General features: G+C 48.3%; 1 protein-coding gene across 14 annotated transcripts in view; it reads right to left on the reverse strand.

Moving 5' to 3' along the window:
• ARID1B (AT-rich interaction domain 1B) overlaps positions 1 to 18,719 on the reverse strand; it is a 1,358,614-nt gene that overhangs the window by 461,710 nt on the left and 878,185 nt on the right. For all 14 annotated transcript variants that reach the window (XR_013221738.1, XM_077289055.1, XM_077289047.1 and 11 more), the window contains one exon: positions 6,466 to 6,675. Coding sequence is in view for 13 of the 14 variants with exons in the window: in XM_077289055.1 (XP_077145170.1) it covers positions 6,466 to 6,675 (210 nt within the window). In the remaining variant the exon portion in view is untranslated. The remainder of the gene's footprint in view (positions 1 to 6,465; positions 6,676 to 18,719) is intronic.

An 18,719-nucleotide genomic window follows, 5' to 3' on the forward strand; every position in this document is an offset into this window, starting at 1 on the left:
TCGTAAATCAGGGGAGATGGCAGAAAGAATCACCCTTTCCTTCAGAATACCGGCCGGCTCAAGGACCCCAGGAGAATCAGGCAAAAAGCTCCTAGAGAGGGCATCAGCCTTAACATTCTTAGAACCCCGGAAGATACGAGACCACAAAATCAAAACGGGAGAAAAACAGGGACCATCGGGCCTGTCTAGGATTCAGCCGTTTGGCAGACTCGAGATAAATCAGATTCTTATGATCGGTCAAGACCACAATACGGTGCTTGGCCCCCTCAAGCCAATGTCGCCACTCCTTAAATGCCCACTTCATAGCCAACAACTCACGATTGCCGACATCATAATTGCGTTCTGCAGGCGAAAACTTTCGAGAAAAGAAGGCACACGGTTTCATCAAGGAACCATCAGAATTCCTCTGAGACAAAACGGCCCCTGCCCCAATCTCAGAAGCGTCAACCTCAACCTGAAAAGGAAGAGAAACATCCGGCTGAAGCAACACAGGGGCAGAAGTAAATCGGCATTTAAGCTCCTGAAAGGCAGAAACAGCCGCAAAGGACCAATTCGTCACATCAGCGCCTATCTTCGTCAAATCGGTCAGTCGTTTAACCACACTGGAGAAGTTGGCAATGAAACGGCGATAAAAATTAGCAAAGCCCAAAAATTTATGAAGGCTCTTCACGGATGTGGGCTGGATCCAATCATGAATGGCCTGAACCTTAACCGGATCCATTTCTATAGATGAGGGAGAAAAAATGAAGCCCAAAAAAGAAATCTTCTGTACTCCAAAGAGGCACTTAGACCCCTTCACAAACAAGGCATAATCACGAAGGATCTGAAATACCATGCTGACTTGTTTCACATGAGACTCCCAATCATCTGAAAAAATCAAAATACCATTCAAATATACAATCATGAATTTATCAAGATAATTCCGAAATATATCATGCATGAAGGACTGAAACACAGATGGAGCATTAGAGAGTCCGAATGGCATCACAAGGTATTCAAAATGGCCTCCAGGCGTATTAAACGCAGTTTTCCATTCGTCACCCTGCTTAATACGAACAAGATTATATGCCCCTCGAAGGTCAATCTTAGTAAACCAACTAGCCCCCTTAATCCTAGCAAACAGATCAGAAAGCAAAGGCAAAGGGTATTGGAATTTGACCGTGATCTTATTCAAGAGGCGATAATCAATACAGGGTCTCAAGGAGCCATCCTTCTTGGCAACAAAAAAAAAAACCTGCTCCCAATGGTGAAGAAGATGGACGAATATGCCCCTTCTCCAAGGACTCCTTAACATAACTCCGCATGGCGGTATGTTCTGGCACAGACAGGTTGAAAAGTCGGCCCTTAGGGAACTTACAGCCTGGAATCAAGTCAATAGCACAATCACAGTCCCTATGCGGTGGAAGGGAACTGGACTTGGGCTCATTGAATACATCCTGGAAATCTGACAAAAACTCAGGAATTTCAGAAGAGGGGGAGGAGGCAATTGACATCAAAGGAACGTCACCATGAACCCCCTGACAACCCCAACTAGTCACAGACATAGATTTCCAATCTAATACCGGATTATGCACCTGTAACCATGGGAAACCCAGCACAATAGCATCATGCAAATTATGCAACACCAGAAAACAACAATCTTCCTGATGGGCTGGCGCCATGCACATGGTCAGCTGTGTCCAAAACTGAGGTTTATTTTTAGCCAACGGTGTAGCATCAATGCCCCTCAAAGGAATAGGACTCTGCAAAGGCTGCAAGGGGAAACCACAACGTCTGGCAAATTCTAAGTCCATTAAGTTTAGAGCGGCGCCTGAATCCACAAATGCCATGACAGAAAATGACGATTATAAGCAGATCAGGGTCACAGATAACAGAAATTCAGGTTGTACAGTACTGATGGTAACAGAACTAGCGATTCTCTTGGTACGCTTAGGGCAATCAGAAATAACATGAGCAGAATCGCCGCATTAAATTCACAACCTATTCTGACGTCTGAATCCTTGTCGTTCCGCTCTAGACACAATCCTATCACACTGCATAGGCTCAGGACTCCGCTCGGAAGACAATGCCATAGTGTGCACAACTCTGCGCTCGCGCAAGCGCCGATCAATCTGAATGGCCAGAGACATAGAATCACTCAGACAAGCAGGCGTGAGGAACCCCACCATAACATCTTTAACGGATTCAGAAAGACCCTTTCTGAAGATTGCCGCCAAGGCATCCTCATTCCATTTAGTCAGTACAGACCATTTTCTAAACTTCTGGCAATATGATTCTGCCGCTTCTTGACCCTGAGACAGGGCCAACAAGGTCTTCTCAGCATGATCCACTGAATTAGGTTCGTCATACAATAACCCAAGCGCCTGAAAAAAGGTGTCTACATTAAGCAACGCCGGATTCCCAGGTTCCAGGGCAAATGCCCAATCCTGGGGGTCACCACGCAGCAGAGATATAACAATTTTAACCTGCTGGATGGGATCACCAGAGGAACGGGGTTTCAGAGCAAAAAACAGTTTACAGTTATTTTTAAAGCTCAGAAATTTGGATCTATCCCCAAAAAACAAATCAGGAGTTGGAATTCTAGGCTCTAAAACCAGAGTCTGAACGATATAATCGGAAATACCCTGTACTCTAGCAGCAAGTTGATCCACACGAGAAGCCAATCCCTGAACATCCATACCAGCGCCGAACTCCTGAGCCACCCAGAGGTAAAGAGGGAAGAAAAAAAAAAACACAACAGACTACAAAAAAAAAAATGGCTCAGCACTTTCCTTCCCTTCTTCTGAGATGCGGTTAACTCATTGTTGGCCAGTTGTACTGTTATGATCTGGTGGCCTAAGAGCAGCATGAGACGTACTCTGGAGAAGGTGGAACCTGTACTGACCGCAGACCCTGAACTTAACACCGCAACTAGAAGTAGCCGTGGAATGTACCTAGCGCTCCCTAGACATCTTGACACAGCCGGAGGCCACTTCTAGCTAAATAGAAAGGATAGGACAGAGTACTATGCGGTCAGTACTAAAACACTAGAAAATATCCATCACAGAAAATACAAAATCTCCACAGCTAACTAAAGATATGGAGGGTATATCTGCATCTCCAGAGATACCAGCATGGCTAAACAAATTCTTATACAGACCAAGCTGGACAAGACAAAAACATGGAAAAGAACTGAACAATAAGGCCACAGCATGTGGACAGCAAAAAATCAAGGCCAGAACTTATCTTTGTTGAAATGAACTGCAAAGCAGGAGAGACCAGGCAGAGATGTGAATCCTCCAGGAACAATGGACAACTGGCACTGACTAAAGGGTGAAGCAAGACTAAATAGCCCAGTCAAAATTGCAAAAAGTGAACACACCTGATAAATGCTGCGATTCAGAGACAGCAGCGCTACCACTTACAACCACCGGAGGGAGCCCAAGAGCAGAATTCACAACACAACCCGTCCTTCTGGAGGCTTGGACCCGTAAGTTAGGCGAGTTCTCATCGCTTCAGAAATGCCAAGCATGTGGATGCAATATGCGGTTTAGGTACACTGTGGGGTTCAGAATGGAGTGGGAATTTGGATTTGAGTGCGGAAAATTTGCTGAATTTCTTTTGGCGAATGAGGAGCCATTTAGCTTTTCCAGAGCCTTTGTGCTACCAGTAAAGTGGAGTCCCACTATATTTATGTTAACAAAAGACAGACGTGAGAGGTTTTTTTTTGTTTGTTTGTTTGTTTTTTTGTGAATTGAGTTGAAGCTTTTATTGGGAACATTTTACATAACATTTGGGATCACATTTATCCGGCACTGTACGCTGAGCACTTACTTTTATGGTTTCCATCTAAATCTCTGAGTGACATGATTCAAATGAAACCCCCGAGGGATCCACTCGCGATAATGAGGCAGCAGAGTTACTCTGGACTCCATCTGGCCTCTGTTCATCGGTGTCCTTCTTTTCAGACGTGCGCAAAACTGTGGCCGATGGCACTTTTAAGCAATTCTAAAAAGATGCACGCTGCCAGATCACAGGTCAGATGGAGTCCACATTGCTGCGATCTGTCTCATTATGGGGAATCTTCTGCCTAATCACGTATTTCAGAGAATTACACAGAAACCCCGATGCAAGCGCTCAGAGAAGGATAAACGTGCACCAAGCCTTATTGTGATCTTTGGGAGGCAGAATGAAAAAAATCAACAGCAGGTGAAGAATTGGTTTTATTTATTTTTTACGCCATTGCTCATGCGGTATACATAAGTGATTAATCGAATTTATTATTCGGGTCGATGTTATTACAGCGATACCAAATTTATATCAGGTTTTTATGTTTGGCTGCTGTCACACACTAAAAGACTTTTTTATTGCAAAAAAAATGTTTTTGCAACACCACATTTTGAAAGCTATAATTTTTCCAGATTTTGGCCCACAGAGTGATGTGAGAGCTTATTTTTTGCAGGACGAGATGTCATTTTTTATTGGTACCATTTTCGGGCACATGATATTTTTTGATCACTTTCTATTCTGATTTTTGGGAAACAGAATGAACAAAAACCAGCAATTGATGACTTTTTGGGGGTGGGCGGGTGGGGGTCTATGCCATTCTGTGTGTGGTAAAATTGGTAAAGCAGTTTTATCCTTCGGGTCAGTATGATTACAGCGATATCTAATTTATATCATTTTAATAGCTTTTGGCACTTTTACACAATAAAAACTATTTTATAGGAAAAATAATTATTTTTGCATTGCTTTTTTCTGAGAGCTATAAATTTTTTATTTTTCCGCTGCTGGAGCTGTATGGTGGCTTGTTTTTTTATGCGGGACAAGATAACGTTTTCAGAGGTACTATGTTTATTTATATCCAACTTTTTGATTGCGTTTTATTCCACTTTTTTATCCGTGGCAAAAAGCATTTTTTTGCCTTTTTTTGGTGTTCTCTAAAGGGTTTAACTAGTGGGACAGTTTAATAGTTTGGGTCGTTGAGGACTCGGCGATACCAAATATGTGTACTTTTATTGTTTATATTTTTATCATACAAATATTTGTTTATAGACACAATATCGTTTGACTTTTATATATTTTTACAATTATTTTAAGAAAAAATGTTTTATTTTTCAAATTTTTTACTTTTTCCCACTATGAGATTATAATTTTTGGCAGGCTAATCCCTTGTACAGCATGGGGATGCAGCAGCATCCCCATGCTGTATAAACTGTCAGCTCTGCACTGACAGAGAAAGTTGCTGATCATGCACAATTTCCTAGCTCAGGTGACCCGGATGTCATCATAACATCAAGCCACCATCGCCGCAGGGTCTCCAATCCTAAGGCAGAGGGGTTGTCAGCCCTCTGCCAGCTCCCGGAATGCAGTGATCGCATTAGAAAGTGATGGGAGCAGTGCGTGACCACTACTAGCACTTAGTGCCTGATGTCAGCTGTCAGAATCAGAAATTACGTAATAATCCGCCCCTGGTCAAATAGGCCCAGGGCACGTGGATGGGTTATTGTGACAGATGTCAAAAAGGGGTTAAACATTCTAGGGCTCAAGGTGATGTGATATTAGCCTTTCTGCATGCCTGCTGCCATTACGCTCCTTCCCTTTCTTCACACAGGCTTGTTTGGCTAATATGTCCTAAGACTAATACCAATATGTGGTTTGGATTCCTGTACTACACAGACTGGATGGGGCTACACGTCGATTTTGGCCATTACACAGAGGTCTATGTCGTAATGTAAAGTAGGTGAATTAGGTTTCATTGCGATCCTGAGTTAACTGCAACAGGCAAGTCACGAAAAATACAACTAGTGATGACTTTTGCGACTGGCATTTTGTGAACATGGTACCCAATGGGTAACAGTGAGGCCCCATTTATATGTATTACGCTGTAAAAAACGATCTTTAACCATGTTTCCTAGGTTGCTACTAAATTGCCTAAGACGCCAAAATCTGACATGTTGGCAAATTTTGACTGATAAGTAAGGCAGCTTTTAGACTTTATCAATGCACAAATTTTTGATATACATTCATTGAATATCCATAAAATTCCACATGGGATATTTCCAATGTGCAAGTATATGCCAAGTGTAGACTTCCTAATATTCGGCTTTTGCTTATTGAAATGATGTTAGGGTCTTCATGACCATATATTTGTCAGGCAGAGTTTATATGAGAGTTTGTGTGTTGCTGACAAAGTGTATATCATTTATGTATACTTAGTTGCTTTTTCTTTCTATGTGTCCTTTTTACATCAGTGAAGCACTGAAGTCAAGCAGTTTGCTTTTATTATGTTCTCGTTACAGTGTGAATATAAACGCTATACACCTACACTTGCCATGCTGTAAAAGGACTATTTAGTGTATGTATATAAAGTACATTGCAAAACGTTTGTCCAGAAAGTGTTCAGCGTAACGTCTGTGCTGCAGAGTCACGGAGTTTTATGCTATGAGCGACAATATGCCCTAAAGGAATACACGGCATTCTTACCTGTGCTAAACCTCCAATCTCTTTCACACAGAAGTAAAGTCTGACCAGGTCCAGGGGTTTTCTTCCCACTGCAGGCAATGTTGAAACTGTTGCTCCTCTCTCTTCCATGAAGATCAAGTAGCGGTCTACCCACATCTTGCGTTCAGGCTCACTTCCCATTTCATACAGCTTAGTGATCTTTTCTCCAGTGGAAGTGGAAGAGTTGGCTTTCTGTATTGTGTAGGAAGAGAGTAAATAGATTGCAGATCATCCAAATCTTACGAATATATACAACACATTTCCAAACCTGCAGGTATTTAGAGGTGAAGGTTACTAGTAATAGCGCATGTTGTTCATGACTCATTAACATGCACATTGCTACCCTCGAATGTACAACACATACAGACATGTTTTAGCTGTTCTCTATAAATATAAAGGTTTCTTGTCCAGTTACAAGCGCAAGCAAAATAACATCAACTCTAAAAGATGGAGCAGATAAGTCTCAACAGGGAATGTCTCATCAGAATATGACCTGTTGGTAAATCAGCTTTTTATGTTTTTTTTAATCTTAAATTAAAAAAAAAATGATGCAATTCAAATTAGTTACTAGGCCAAATATTAGACTCCTACTCCCTGTTCTAGACATTACAAGTAATAGACTGGCTCAGACTCTTTTTATTTTTATAGAAATATAAACAGGACATGTCCTAATCTGGGCAAAGGTCTGGTATGAAGGGAGAGGGAGGAGAGCGAGATATAACATCCCAAATTGTGAATGGTGGATCCTGTGTTATCTACTATGTATACAGATATTATTATGGTGCTTGAACCATCTAGGTTCAAGCAACATATTGTAATCAGATTTCTTATATTTTATTATTATTCTACTTCTTCTTCTCTGCGTTTTCCACAATTAATGCTGCCAGAACAGCTCGTCGCAGAGACCCCATTCAGCGTTTCGAAGCCCTCTGTGGCGACAGGTGTGCTATGTAGTTTTGAAGTCAATCCAATTTGTAGTTTTTAAAAATATCGCATTTTAAGCAAAAATTTTCCCATAGGAATTAATGGCGACTGTAACGTGTTACGGAACCCCTCAGCACCCAGAATATGTTGTGCAGTTATATGTATGTATAAGAGGTTCCATGTGAGATGCATGTCCCTAATGCATCAGCTCACAGGCTGCACCCCTGGGCAGAGGGGACAAGATATCCCACTTCTGACCTCCCCCACCTTTGTAATTCCCACAGTAAATATCGGCAGGCTCTGGCCACCTGTGGCTATTGTAATGTATGTCTGGCCTGCCGCTTTTCAATTGGCCTGCCCTCTGTATCTGTGTGATATATTCTGCGTCCTGTGAGTCAAGTGTTGTCACACTGGAAATACGTGGAGAAGCAGTTATCTTTTATATGCGCCCATGTAACCAAGCAATTCCAGCCAGCGTCCTTCATTCAGACTCCAGCCAAAGCAGAATGGACCTCCTGAAACATGGGGTGGTACTGAAAGAGGTACTCCAGCACGGTAGACCCCGATACACTGGTGGCAGACAGCGGGATGTGATACCCCGTCTACAGGAGGAAAGGAATGAATGGAAAACAACTACCAGAAGTTAAAGAGGACTACATTAAAAGATCTGGTGGAAGCCTGAGGGTTAATCGCCAGCAACAAAACAAAAGCGGATTTGATAGCAGCCATCATGGAACACGACAGTGCAGCGCCCCCCAATGTGAACGTGGAGGAGACTGAATTCCAGAGGGAGGTAAAGAACAGACTGGCATTCTATGGCCCAAACCCTGCAGTAGAGATCATACGAGAATACGAGAGGTGATGGCTGATGTGCGTACTGATCTGAAGGAAAAGATGGCCGAGCGGACCAGGATAGAACTAGCCAAGATGGAGATGGCAGAGCGGAGAGAGGAGAGAGGAGAGTCAGCGAGCAGGGGGAGCTCTGGCTTCTGACCAGGTACCTTCAACAGTAAGCCACAAAAAGATCCAGTATAATGCCTTCTGACAGTTGGGGGAGGCAGAGGAAGACATTGATGGCTTTCTGCAGGACTTTGAGCGGCAGTGTGCCCTTCATCAAGTGAAGCCGGAGGAACGGGTTCAGATTCTGGCCAGCAAGCTGACAGGCCGGGCAGCGGACGCGTATCGCATGGTACCTGATGAGGACTGTATGGACTATGAGCGGATCAAAGAAGTGATCTTGGCCCGGTATGCGCTGACACCAGAGGCATACCGCCAAAAGTTCCACGGACTTATAAAACGCGTAACGGATACCCACGCTGAATGGGCCTGTAAATTACGGCGGTCACTGCTACAGTGGGTACAAGGGAGCCAAGCAACCACTAAGGAGGACATCCTCCAGCTCTTCTTGTTAGAACGATTCTTTAAAGGACTAACCCCCGAGACACAGTAATGGCTTCGGGACAGGTGGCCAACGAATCTTGAGGAGGCCGCTCGTCTGGCCGATGAACATCATGATGCCAGGAGGCCTCAGTTGTCCGGATCAAAGATGGTCACTAGGGGTCCGCCCATGGACCTGGAGGCCCCCAAACCACAGAAGATTGTAGGGGGACCAGCTAAAAACACAGCCTACCACAGTCCCCCTGGGGCGTGATGCCACACCTGCCACCAGCTGGGCCACCTGCAAAGACAATGTCCCAACCGGACTAAGCATACCAAGTGGCCAAAAGCGGGAACAGCTACCTTCAGCCGGGCCGCTGTACACTGCTACCAAGGCGAAGCTGACCCGGCATTGGGGGCAACGACTAACCAGGGGGTGGAAGAGATGAAGGAAGTGCTGCATGAAGTAGACCCCGTGCAGGCAGCCCGGGCAGATAATCAACAGCAGCATCGACAGGTCATGTGGGTTAATGGGAATCATATGCAGGGACTAAGAGATTCCGGGGCAACTTTGACCCTTGTGAAGCCTCATCTCGTCCGGGACCAAGAGAAGACGGACCGGACAGTGCCAGTCCGTGTAGCAGGGGGAGCCATACATCGACATCCCACTGCCATGATTCACCTGAACTGGGGAGTCGGGGATGGCCTTATTGAGGTCGGCTTGATGGAGGATTTGCCTGCAGACGTCTTGCTGGGAAATGACTTGGGGCCCATGTTGTCTGCCTTCTCGGTTGCCCCTCTGGCTGAGACATATCCTGTGACCACCCGGAGACAAGCTTGAGCTGCGGAGGCGGAATCACACTCAGAGGAGGCCCAGGTAAGACATCCCAGCCCTACACGTATTTCCATAGCCAGACACATTTCTTGGGCCACCCCAGCTGAATTTAAGAGGGAGTTACTTGAGGATCCTTCATTGGAGGGATATCGTGGGAAGGCACAGGAGGGGAGAGGGGTACTGGAAAGGGAACAGTTTGTATGGAAGCAGGGACTCCTCTACCAGATCACAGAGCAGCACTACACAGGGACGAGCCCCACTATAAAATGACAGCTGGTAGTTCCCAAGAAGTATAGGCAGGAGTTACTGCGAATCTCTCATGACAGACCCTTGGCCGGGCACTTCAGCGTCAGTCACACCAGGCATCGTCTGACACAAAATTTATTTTGGCCGGGGGTAACCTATGATGTTCATCAGTACTGCCAGACCTGTGACAGTTGCCAGCGCATTGGCAAGAGGGGAGATCGATGCAAGGCCAAATTACGCCCCCTCCCCATTGAAGAGGAACCATTTAGCTGAGTAGCGGTCGATCTGATAGGGCCGTTAGCCAAACCCAGTCCGTCAGGGAAAAGGTATATATTGACAGTGGTAGATTATGCCACACGGTATCCAGAGGTGGTTGCGTTACCTAACATACTGGCAGACGGTGGCAGCTGCCCTGCTCCAGGTTTTCTCACGGGTTGGATTTCCCCGGGAGATTATCTCGGACCAGGGTACCCAGTTTACAGCAGAGGTGACCAACCAACTGTGGAAGCTGTGCGGTGTAAAGTCCATTAGAAGCACCCCGTACCACCCGAAAACCAATGGGTTGTGTGAACGCTTTAACCGGACGTTAAAACAACTCATTGGGACTTTTACCAGGACCTACAGGGACTGGGAGAAATTCTTGCCACACCTCCTGTTTGCCTATCGGGACGTGCCCCAAGAATCCATCGGGTTCTCCCCGTTCGAACTGGTATACGGGAGGCGGGTAAGGGGACCCCTAGACTCAGTGCTAGAACACTGGGAAGGGGAGGGCATCATAGAAGGGGTACCTATTGTACCCTATGTGCTGGAATTCCGGGACCACCTACAGGAGCTGACCCAGGCTGTACGTGGGAACATGCAGGTGGCCCAGCGGCGCCAGCGCGTATGGTACGACCGGAGGGCCAGAGAACGCATCTAGGAAATAGGGCAGAAGGTCCTGGTGTTAGAACCCACTAGGCAGAACAAGTTCCAAGCTGCATGGCAGGGGCCCTACCAGGTAGTGGGGAAAATAGCCGACACCACCTATAATGTCGCCGATTGTGACGACCCCAGGGTTATCCGCATGTTCCACGTGAATATGCTGAAGCCCTACCGGGAACGTCCTGAAGAGGTAGTGGCCATCTGTGCACCGGACATCCCTTGCCTGATGTCTTAGGGGAAAGGACTCAGTCTAAAACATGGGACCAGGTACACTTGGGTGAAGACCTAGGTCCCCGGGAGAGACAGCAGGCAGAGGTGTTGTTGAGGCAGCGACAGAGGATGTTTTCAGGGAGAACAGGGTACACTCACCAGGCACAACACAAGGTTGAGACCCAGGATAAGACCCCCCTGCGACAACCCCCCTTCCGCGTCCCTGAGTCTGTGCGAGAAGGGATGCAACAAGAGATACAAGAGATGTTGCGTTTAGGGGTCATTGAAGAGTCAGATAGTCCCTGGGCATCCCCCGTAGTGTTAGTGCCCAAGAAGGATGGGACTACACAGTTTTGTGTAGACTATCGTAAGCTCAATGAGAAAACGTTGATGGATGCATATCCCATGCCGCGTGCGGATGAGTTGTTAGACTGGCTGGGGAAAAGTATTTGACCTCCATCGATCTATGCAAAGGTTACTGGCAGATTCCCCTTAGTCCTGACGCTATTCCCAAGTCGGCATTTGTCACCCCGTTCGGCTTATTACAGTTTCGAGTTATGCCATTCGGGATGAAGAATGCCCCGGCGACCTTCCAGAGGCTGGCTGACCGGCTTCTGGATGGTCTCCAGGACTATGCTTGTGCCTACCTGGATGACATCGCCATCTACAGCGCGACATGGGAAGAGCATCTAAATCACCTAGAGACAGTATTGGACAGGATCCACAAGACCGGAATCACCCTGAACCCAAACAAGTGTCACGTGGGCAAAGCAGAGGTTCAGTATTTAGGGCATTGGGTGGGAAGTGGGAAACAGCGACCAGAACCAGCCAAGATTGAGGCCATAGCCAAATGGCCCACCCCACACACTAAAACCCAGGTCATGGCGTTTCTAGGGACAGCGGGGTATTACAGGAAATTTGTTCCCAGTTACAGCAGCTTAGCCAAGCACCTCACTGATTTGACCCATAAGAACCAACCCCGCCAGGTAACCTGGACCCCAGAGTGTGAGGAAGCCTTCCGCCAGCTAAAGAACGCCCTCACCAATACCCCTGTATTGGCCGCACCCGATCAACTAAACATTTCCTTGTTCACACAGACGCTTCTATGTTTGGATTGGAGGCAGTACTGAGCCAAGTCGGGCCGGGTGGCCAAGAACACCTGGTAGGTTACCTGAGTCGGAAACTATAGTAAGCTATGCGGCCATCGAGAAGGAGTGCCTGGCGGTAGTATGGGCATTCAAAAAGTTGCAACCATATTTGTATGGACGACAGTTTTCCCTCCTAACGGACCAAAATCCCCTAGTCTGGCTTAATCGGGTCTCCGGAGACAACGCCAGATTACTGCGGTGGAGTTTAGCCCTACAACCTCTGGACTTCACCATCCACTAGAGACCCGGCAAACAAAACGGTAATGCCGATGGACTAAGTCGACAAACGGAACTTGTACCAAACCCCATAAACTTCGGTCATCCCCAAACCGATCCGTTAGGGATCAGACTGTGTATGCCGATCGCGTCGCTGAAAAGGGAAGCCGTGTTACGTGTTACAGAACCTCTCAGCACCCAGAATATGTTGTGCAGTTATATGTATGTATAATAGGTTCCATGTGAGATGCATGTCCTTAATGCATCAGCCCACAGGCTGCGCCCCTGGGCAGAGGGGACAAGATATCCCCCTTCTGACCTCCCCCACCTTTGTAAATCCCACAGTAAATATCGGCAGGCTCCGGCCACCTGCGGCTATTGTAATGTATGTCTGGCCTGCCGCTTTTCAATTGGCCTGCCCTCTGTATCTGTGTGATATATTCTGCGTCCTGTGAGTCAAGTGTTGTCACACTGGAAATACGTGGAGAAGCAGTTATCTTTTATATGCGCCCATGTAACCAAGCAATTCCAGCCAGCGTCCTTCATTCAGACTCCAGCCAAAGCAGAATGGACCTCCTGAAACATGGGGTGGTACTGAAAGAGGTACTCCAGCACGGTAGACCCCGATACACTGGTGGCAGACAGCGGGATGTGATACCCCGTCTACAGGAGGAAAGGAATGAATGGAAAACAACTACCAGAAGTTAAAGAGGACTACATTAAAAGATCTGGTGGAAGCCTGAGGGTTAATCGCCAGCAACAAAACAAAAGCGGATTTGATAGCAGCCATCATGGAACACGACAGTGCAGCGCCCCCCAATGTGAACGTGGAGGAGACTGAATTCCAGAGGGAGGTAAAGAACAGACTGGCATTCTATGGCCCAAACCCTGCAGTAGAGATCATACGAGAATACGAGAGGTGATGGCTGATGTGCGTACTGATCTGAAGGAAAAGATGGCCGAGCGGACCAGGATAGAACTAGCCAAGATGGAGATGGCAGAGCGGAGAGAGGAGAGAGGAGAGTCAGCGAGCAGGGGGAGCTCTGGCTTCTGACCAGGTACCTTCAACAGTAAGCCACAAAAAGATCCAGTATAATGCCTTCTGACAGTTGGGGGAGGCAGAGGAAGACATTGATGGCTTTCTGCAGGACTTTGAGCGGCAGTGTGCCCTTCATCAAGTGAAGCCGGAGGAACGGGTTCAGATTCTGGCCAGCAAGCTGACAGGCCGGGCAGCGGACGCGTATCGCATGGTACCTGATGAGGACTGTATGGACTATGAGCGGATCAAAGAAGTGATCTTGGCCCGGTATGCGCTGACACCAGAGGCATACCGCCAAAAGTTCCACGGACTTATAAAACGCGTAACGGATACCCACGCTGAATGGGCCTGTAAATTACGGCGGTCACTGCTACAGTGGGTACAAGGGAGCCAAGCAACCACTAAGGAGGACATCCTCCAGCTCTTCTTGTTAGAACGATTCTTTAAAGGACTAACCCCCGAGACACAGTAATGGCTTCGGGACAGGTGGCCAACGAATCTTGAGGAGGCCGCTCGTCTGGCCGATGAACATCATGATGCCAGGAGGCCTCAGTTGTCCGGATCAAAGATGGTCACTAGGGGTCCGCCCATGGACCTGGAGGCCCCCAAACCACAGAAGATTGTAGGGGGACCAGCTAAAAACACAGCCTACCACAGTCCCCCTGGGGCGTGATGCCACACCTGCCACCAGCTGGGCCACCTGCAAAGACAATGTCCCAACCGGACTAAGCATACCAAGTGGCCAAAAGCGGGAACAGCTACCTTCAGCCGGGCCGCTGTACACTGCTACCAAGGCGAAGCTGACCCGGCATTGGGGGCAACGACTAACCAGGGGGTGGAAGAGATGAAGGAAGTGCTGCATGAAGTAGACCCCGTGCAGGCAGCCCGGGCAGATAATCAACAGCAGCATCGACAGGTCATGTGGGTTAATGGGAATCATATGCAGGGACTAAGAGATTCCGGGGCAACTTTGACCCTTGTGAAGCCTCATCTCGTCCGGGACCAAGAGAAGACGGACCGGACAGTGCCAGTCCGTGTAGCAGGGGGAGCCATACATCGACATCCCACTGCCATGATTCACCTGAACTGGGGAGTCGGGGATGGCCTTATTGAGGTCGGCTTGATGGAGGATTTGCCTGCAGACGTCTTGCTGGGAAATGACTTGGGGCCCATGTTGTCTGCCTTCTCGGTTGCCCCTCTGGCTGAGACATATCCTGTGACCACCCGGAGACAAGCTTGAGCTGCGGAGGCGGAATCACACTCAGAGGAGGCCCAGGTAAGACATCCCAGCCCTACACGTATTTCCATAGCCAGACACATTTCTTGGGCCACCCCAGCTGAATTTAAGAGGGAGTTACTTGAGGATCCTTCATTGGAGGGATATCGTGGGAAGGCACAGGAGGGGAGAGGGGTACTGGAAAGGGAACAGTTTGTATGGAAGCAGGGACTCCTCTACCAGATCACAGAGCAGCACTACACAGGGACGAGCCCCACTATAAAATGACAGCTGGTAGTTCCCAAGAAGTATAGGCAGGAGTTACTGCGAATCTCTCATGACAGACCCTTGGCCGGGCACTTCAGCGTCAGTCACACCAGGCATCGTCTGACACAAAATTTATTTTGGCCGGGGGTAACCTATGATGTTCATCAGTACTGCCAGACCTGTGACAGTTGCCAGCGCATTGGCAAGAGGGGAGATCGATGCAAGGCCAAATTACGCCCCCTCCCCATTGAAGAGGAACCATTTAGCTGAGTAGCGGTCGATCTGATAGGGCCGTTAGCCAAACCCAGTCCGTCAGGGAAAAGGTATATATTGACAGTGGTAGATTATGCCACACGGTATCCAGAGGTGGTTGCGTTACCTAACATACTGGCAGACGGTGGCAGCTGCCCTGCTCCAGGTTTTCTCACGGGTTGGATTTCCCCGGGAGATTATCTCGGACCAGGGTACCCAGTTTACAGCAGAGGTGACCAACCAACTGTGGAAGCTGTGCGGTGTAAAGTCCATTAGAAGCACCCCGTACCACCCGAAAACCAATGGGTTGTGTGAACGCTTTAACCGGACGTTAAAACAACTCATTGGGACTTTTACCAGGACCTACAGGGACTGGGAGAAATTCTTGCCACACCTCCTGTTTGCCTATCGGGACGTGCCCCAAGAATCCATCGGGTTCTCCCCGTTCGAACTGGTATACGGGAGGCGGGTAAGGGGACCCCTAGACTCAGTGCTAGAACACTGGGAAGGGGAGGGCATCATAGAAGGGGTACCTATTGTACCCTATGTGCTGGAATTCCGGGACCACCTACAGGAGCTGACCCAGGCTGTACGTGGGAACATGCAGGTGGCCCAGCGGCGCCAGCGCGTATGGTACGACCGGAGGGCCAGAGAACGCATCTAGGAAATAGGGCAGAAGGTCCTGGTGTTAGAACCCACTAGGCAGAACAAGTTCCAAGCTGCATGGCAGGGGCCCTACCAGGTAGTGGGGAAAATAGCCGACACCACCTATAATGTCGCCGATTGTGACGACCCCAGGGTTATCCGCATGTTCCACGTGAATATGCTGAAGCCCTACCGGGAACGTCCTGAAGAGGTAGTGGCCATCTGTGCACCGGACATCCCTTGCCTGATGTCTTAGGGGAAAGGACTCAGTCTAAAACATGGGACCAGGTACACTTGGGTGAAGACCTAGGTCCCCGGGAGAGACAGCAGGCAGAGGTGTTGTTGAGGCAGCGACAGAGGATGTTTTCAGGGAGAACAGGGTACACTCACCAGGCACAACACAAGGTTGAGACCCAGGATAAGACCCCCCTGCGACAACCCCCCTTCCGCGTCCCTGAGTCTGTGCGAGAAGGGATGCAACAAGAGATACAAGAGATGTTGCGTTTAGGGGTCATTGAAGAGTCAGATAGTCCCTGGGCATCCCCCGTAGTGTTAGTGCCCAAGAAGGATGGGACTACACAGTTTTGTGTAGACTATCGTAAGCTCAATGAGAAAACGTTGATGGATGCATATCCCATGCCGCGTGCGGATGAGTTGTTAGACTGGCTGGGGAAAAGTATTTGACCTCCATCGATCTATGCAAAGGTTACTGGCAGATTCCCCTTAGTCCTGACGCTATTCCCAAGTCGGCATTTGTCACCCCGTTCGGCTTATTACAGTTTCGAGTTATGCCATTCGGGATGAAGAATGCCCCGGCGACCTTCCAGAGGCTGGCTGACCGGCTTCTGGATGGTCTCCAGGACTATGCTTGTGCCTACCTGGATGACATCGCCATCTACAGCGCGACATGGGAAGAGCATCTAAATCACCTAGAGACAGTATTGGACAGGATCCACAAGACCGGAATCACCCTGAACCCAAACAAGTGTCACGTGGGCAAAGCAGAGGTTCAGTATTTAGGGCATTGGGTGGGAAGTGGGAAACAGCGACCAGAACCAGCCAAGATTGAGGCCATAGCCAAATGGCCCACCCCACACACTAAAACCCAGGTCATGGCGTTTCTAGGGACAGCGGGGTATTACAGGAAATTTGTTCCCAGTTACAGCAGCTTAGCCAAGCACCTCACTGATTTGACCCATAAGAACCAACCCCGCCAGGTAACCTGGACCCCAGAGTGTGAGGAAGCCTTCCGCCAGCTAAAGAACGCCCTCACCAATACCCCTGTATTGGCCGCACCCGATCAACTAAACATTTCCTTGTTCACACAGACGCTTCTATGTTTGGATTGGAGGCAGTACTGAGCCAAGTCGGGCCGGGTGGCCAAGAACACCTGGTAGGTTACCTGAGTCGGAAACTATAGTAAGCTATGCGGCCATCGAGAAGGAGTGCCTGGCGGTAGTATGGGCATTCAAAAAGTTGCAACCATATTTGTATGGACGACAGTTTTCCCTCCTAACGGACCAAAATCCCCTAGTCTGGCTTAATCGGGTCTCCGGAGACAACGCCAGATTACTGCGGTGGAGTTTAGCCCTACAACCTCTGGACTTCACCATCCACTAGAGACCCGGCAAACAAAACGGTAATGCCGATGGACTAAGTCGACAAACGGAACTTGTACCAAACCCCATAAACTTCGGTCATCCCCAAACCGATCCGTTAGGGATCAGACTGTGTATGCCGATCGCGTCGCTGAAAAGGGGAGCCGTGTTACGTGTTACAGAACCTCTCAGCACCCAGAATATGTTGTGCAGTTATATGTATGTATAATAGGTTCCATGTGAGATGCATGTCCTTAATGCATCAGCCCACAGGCTGCGCCCCTGGGCAGAGGGGACAAGATATCCCCCTTCTGACCTCCCCCACCTTTGTAAATCCCACAGTAAATATCGGCAGGCTCCGGCCACCTGCGGCTATTGTAATGTATGTCTGGCCTGCCGCTTTTCAATTGGCCTGCCCTCTGTATCTGTGTGATATATTCTGTGTCCTGTGAGTAAAGTGTTGTCACACTGGAAATACGTGGTGAAGCCTTGATCTTTTATATGCGCCCATGTAACCAAGCAATTCCAGCCAGCATCCTTCATTCAGACTCCAGCCAAAGCAGAGTGGACCTCCTGAAACACGGGGTGGTACTGAAAGAGGTACTCCAGCACGGTAGACCCCATTACAGCAACCTTTCCATGACCCCAACTGACATGGATTGAAGCCACAGCTCAGGTGCACTGACCTTACAAAGATGACAGCTCTGCAAATGTACGGTGTCCATTTTAGGACATGATCATTTATCAAAGTCAAATATCAGAATAAAGTGACTCTGACTCGTGACTACCGATGTGCTGAATGTGCCAAAGTGGCTACCAAGTGGCCAAAGTGGCTACCAAGTGGCCAAAAAGGCTACCGAAGTGCCGAATGTGCCAATGTGGCTACCAAGTGGCCAAAGTGGCTATCAAGTGGCCAAAGTGGCTACAGAGGTGCCGAATGTGCCAAAGTGGCTACCAAGTGGCTAAAGCGGCTACCAAGTGGTCAAAGTGGCTACCGAAGTGCCGAATGTGCCAATGTGGCTACCAAGTGGCCAAAGTGGCTACAAAGTGGCCAAAGTGGCTACAGAGGTGCCGAATGTGCCAAAGTGGCTACCAAGTGGCTAAAGCGGCTACCAAGTGGTCAAAGTGGCTACCGAAGTGCCGAATGTGCCAATGTGGCTACAAAGTGGCCAAAGTGGCTACCAAGTGGCCAAAGTGGCTACCGAGGTGCCGAATGTGCCAAAGTGGCTACCAAGTGGCCAAAATGGGCCAAAATGGCTACCAAGTTGCCGAATATGCCAATGTGGCTACCAGGTGGCTAAAGTGGCTACCGAGATGCGGAATGTGCTAAAGTTGCTTCTAA

The sequence above is a fragment of the Ranitomeya variabilis genome, chromosome 2, assembly GCF_051348905.1.
Source record: "Ranitomeya variabilis isolate aRanVar5 chromosome 2, aRanVar5.hap1, whole genome shotgun sequence".
In the NCBI taxonomy this organism is placed as follows: domain Eukaryota; kingdom Metazoa; phylum Chordata; class Amphibia; order Anura; family Dendrobatidae; genus Ranitomeya; species Ranitomeya variabilis.